At 34.2% G+C, this 4,574-nt stretch overlaps 1 protein-coding gene across 1 annotated transcript; it reads left to right on the top strand.

Moving 5' to 3' along the window:
- Nucleotides 1-618: 618 nt before the first annotated feature.
- Nucleotides 619-2,510, top strand: LOC115951217 (UPF0481 protein At3g47200-like). Its single transcript, XM_031068407.1, has 2 exons — nt 619-2,301; nt 2,404-2,510. Exon 1 carries the CDS (start codon nt 728-730, stop codon nt 2,288-2,290), a length of 1,563 nt encoding a protein of 520 aa, XP_030924267.1. The 5' UTR covers nt 619-727; the 3' UTR covers nt 2,291-2,301; nt 2,404-2,510.
- The last annotated feature ends 2,064 nt before the right edge of the window (nt 2,511-4,574 follow it).

The raw sequence follows: 4,574 nt of genomic DNA, 5'->3' as shown, positions 1-4,574 counted from the left end.
TTTGACAAAGATAATTATCCATAAATTTTTAATAGGAAATTTATCTTTATCTTGTGGGTCAAATGACACATGGCAAATTTCAATATGCCAATGTGATGTCAATTTGGATGACACATGTCATCATTTGTTTAATTAATTTAATGACACATAAATTTGGAATTTGTAACTAGATTTTGATATAGCCTATTGTAATTGGCTTGACAAATTTTTGCCTCCTACAAACATTTTCTAGCTCTACCTTTGCTTCAAAATAATATATCATGCCATGCCAAACTAACGAGGTAAATAAAGTAAGAAGAAACACAAGCCTATTCACTGTATCATTCAACATTTGTGTATTGTCTTTAATTTAATAGAAAAGATGATCCCTGTCCCCCGACTTGGTGTATTAGTAGAAAAGATGTTGAAATTACGCATGTTCGATCAACATCAATCTTTCATAATGGATAAAGACATAAAGCAAGTTTCAATTTATTTTGCATTTTTTAGATACATCTTGTAGATTATATTCCAAGCTTGATATGTTAATCCATCACAAAATATAGTTGCTTTAGGAAAATTTCTATATTCAAATAAGAGCGACAGTCCTAATTTCTCAAGCTAAAGTTTCCACGCACTACGTCAAGAATAAATTACAGTAAATACGAGTTAGGACAGCAAACTTACAAAATTCAATTGCCTTCTTTGGTTCGAACTTTCATTGGCCGAAAAGGAGCATTTTGTTTCCATGGAGAACTCCCATTCAAGGAGCAGCGGCATCACTGAGGAGCCCCAGGCGCACAGCATTTCAATCGAAACTAGTCAAAATTATACCCTCGAGACAAGGCTTACCCTCGAGGCAAGGCTAAGGGAGGCAGAAGAAAATGCGAGCAGCGGCATCACTGAGGAGCCCCAGGCGCACAGCATTTCAATCGAAACTAGTCAAAATTATATCCTCGAGGCAAAGCTAAGGGAAGCAGAAGAAAATGCAAAGAATCAATCTCTAACACCAAAGATACAGAAGGTTATATTCTTGCTGCGAGATAACAACGATTTCAACAAGAATTATGAGCCAAAAGTGGTATCACTCGGTCCAATCCATTATGGTAAGCCAAAATACCAGCTAGGAGAGAATTACAAGCTACGATTGACAAATGCATTCATCAAAGGTAGCGGTAAGAGCATGCAAGATTTATACAAGAAGATTAAGGAGAAAATCAATGAACTGAGGACATGCTTCGAGAGGGAGGTGACCAAGGACTATGATGATGAGGCCCTCACTTCGATTTTGTTCGTGGATGGCTGTGCAATATTACAGTACATATATTGTGCAACTAACGTCAAGTTCAAAGAGTTGAATATAAAAACGGACAGTGTAGCATTTGGGCAACAGGATTTGTTCTTGCTGGAGAATCAACTTCCCTATCGTCTACTCACATGGTTGATGAAATCGAGTGGGAAGGAAGATGATTTGAAGAAATCAATTGACATCTACATTGACTCGCACGTTAAGGTACCAGAGGATCAGCAATCGAATTGGTTATCGTGGAGACTCTGCCAAAGATCGAAGCCACAAGCTCAGGCTCAGGCTCAGGCTCCAGAGCCCGTCCATCTTCTTGACCGTCTGAGGACACGATTGCTTCATGGACAAGGGTACATTCATCATGGAATGGTTGGGAAAATCAACCGAAATATACAAAATGTCCAAGAGTACTGGCAATCCTATCGCAATGTCCAGGACCTTAAAACAGCAGGTATCCATTTGAAACGTGGTAACAATAGTTACTTGTGTAAAATATCATTCACTAAAAAATTTCCTTTTCGTGGACAACTTCACCTTCCTCCAATTGTTGTGGATGACTCAACCGGACCTAAGTTCCTGAACTTGATAGCATATGAAATGTGTCTGGATTTTGAAAATGATTTTGGGTTCACCTCTTATATATCCTTCCTCGATTCACTAATCGATGAAGCCAATGATGTTAAGATGCTAAGGAAAGCACGGATACTCCGCAATGTCCTTGGCAGCGATGAAGAAGTGGCTAAACTCTTCAATGAGATAGGCAAGGACTTGGTGCCTAACATGGAAATATACAAGGATGTCAGATCAAAAATTCAGAAGCACTATGAGAGCAAGTGGATGACCTGGATAGCTCAAGTCTTTCACGACCATTTCAGTAGTCCCTGGACGTTCATTGCTTTCATTGGCGCATTGTTAGCACTTGCTCTAACTATCACTCAGACCTGGTATGCTGTCAACCCTCCCCCAGGACCCTGCGATTACTTCTGCAAAAACTTAAGGCCAAAGTAAATATGCAAAAGGTAAAGTTTTATTTGCTGCTCTCTTTCTAAGTGTGTCTAGCTTTCTGAGAATTACATGGTTTAATTTCTATGCTTACATGGTTTAATTTCTATGCCTTCCAGACGGCCATTTCCAAATAATAAGGTCATTCCAAAGCCATATCATCTTGTTAATTTGTTTACAGCTTGGCGTTGAAGTTTTCTTGAAATAAGTCAGGGTGATTGTACTCTCTAATTTGATGTATATGTGTGGATTTGAAATGATTGTGTCTGAGTTTGTGCGTGATGTGTTAAAGTTTCATATGTTATAAAGTTTCAAGATGAATATACTTGATTCGAATTCAAATATGTCTAATTTTGCAAAGCAAGGTCGCAGTAAACACAATTGTCTCTGTCCTTTTTCTGCAACAATATTAGTACATTGTAAGGCAGTTGCAAAGGACTGTCAGTTGCATCAACTTTATGCCACATTATCGTCATTGCAGTAAGCGTGGCTGTTTGAGTAATGAGGGAGCATTATCTTCAGAATATATTGTTGGCCTAATACAATTCTTGTAAGAATTCTTTGGAAAAAAAAAAAAAAAACTTCAGAATATATTGTTGTTTGCAATTGGTGATTTTGTTGCATGGAGGTGAATTTCTTATAACCCAACAGAAAACTCTTTTAAGCAGGGGGCACATTGGCACCTTGAAAAAAGCATTTTCAACACGCCTTAAAGTTGAATTATGTTTTTTTTATCATTGTTTTCTACTCAATTTCTTTGATAAAACATTTATTTACTAAATGTATAACTATATTCCTACTTGATACAGTGGTTTAAAGCTACACTTTTTCAAATTACAGTTTCCGAAACCTCGCTTTTTTTTTTTTTTTTCTTAAGCACAACAATTTCAAACAATGCATTTTCAATAAACTTATAAATATTCACTTTTTGAAATTTTTTTTTTTTTTAAAAAATCAAAAGTAAAATCCCATTTTTTATTTTGCTTTTGGAGAATTAGAGATAAAACTATATTGTCCTTATATTAACTTATATACATTTAGATATGTAATGTGACATTTATTTTAGACAAAAATGTAAAACATAAGTCTAAATATGATCAAAATTAATTTCAGCATTCTAACTTTACTTTTCAATTTTATTCAATTCAATTCTCTAAATTTCAACCTGATTCAAATCAGTACGCCCATTAGTTTCAGTTAGAATTGTGTCATTAGTGACCTCAAAACTACATCGTTTTAGGTTATACAATTAAAATAAATCCAAAAATCTAATAAAAATTTTTCTTTTTCTGAAAAAATAAGTTAAAAAGATATTGATATATTTTACCAAAAACATCCAGCAAATTTTCCCCAGCAATCCATAAAACTTTCCATGCAACCAAACAAACTATAGAACAATCCAATCACAACACGAAAAAATTTAGAAACAAAAATTTACGTCGCCAGTGAAAGAAACACCATCTAATAACAAGAACAATACTAAAATCAGCCAAGGAAACCCAGATCTAGAAAAATTAAATATATTTTTTATAAAAAAATTGCTTCCCACACCAAATCCGACGACGCCTAACCCTCACTTGGCTGCAAATCTTAGAGGAGTCGGGTACAGGAACGCACAAATCTCCTGTATGTTTTGTAGATCCGAACCCATACTTGTCGACCCATTTGTCAAGTTCAATGGCTTCGTCTCCCACTCTCTCAGCATAAACCGTTCAGGTCATGCTTTTGTTGTAGAGAAAAAACTTTCTTCAAGTGCTTTGGACTTTTGCGAATGGATTTACGTTTGAATGTGCAGAAATTGTGTGTAGATTAGTTATTATGAGTTTGATGCTTCTGTGGAGCATATTTTTTAGTTTTTTTTTTTTTCGCCTTTATATGTCTTTTTTTTTTTTTAAATTATGGTGCAAAAATGAAAAATAATTCTAAAAAATATAGTTGGGAAAATGTTTTTTTATTTTTATTTTATAGTTTTCTGGAACTTTTTTATAATTAAAGAAATTTTAGAAAATCAAAATAACATAGTTTTGGGAGTTACTAATGGGGAAATTAATAGAGGACTTAAAATGTGTTTTTTTGCATTTTAGCCTCTATTTTAAGTTAATAAATCTATTATCTATATATGTTTTTAAATTTTAAAACTATTATCATACTCTAATGGTGTAAGAAAAAAAAATAGAAGGTCATATTCAAGGCATAAATCTTCGACTTTTGTAACGTCTAAAAAAGTTATCAGCAGGCCACCTAAAATTTTCTTTTGTAAATATTAATTCTATAGCTTCGTTTATGTGAT

This window comes from Quercus lobata, chromosome 7, assembly GCF_001633185.2.
Source record: "Quercus lobata isolate SW786 chromosome 7, ValleyOak3.0 Primary Assembly, whole genome shotgun sequence".
In the NCBI taxonomy this organism is placed as follows: Eukaryota; Viridiplantae; Streptophyta; class Magnoliopsida; order Fagales; family Fagaceae; genus Quercus; species Quercus lobata.
This window is presented reverse-complemented; position numbering and strand designations above follow the sequence as displayed.

Excerpts from the sequence above, each read along its gene's own strand:
- LOC115951217 (XM_031068407.1), top strand. The coding sequence starts at position 728 with ATGGAGAACTCCCATTCAAGGAGCAGCGGCATCACTGAGGAGCCCCAG.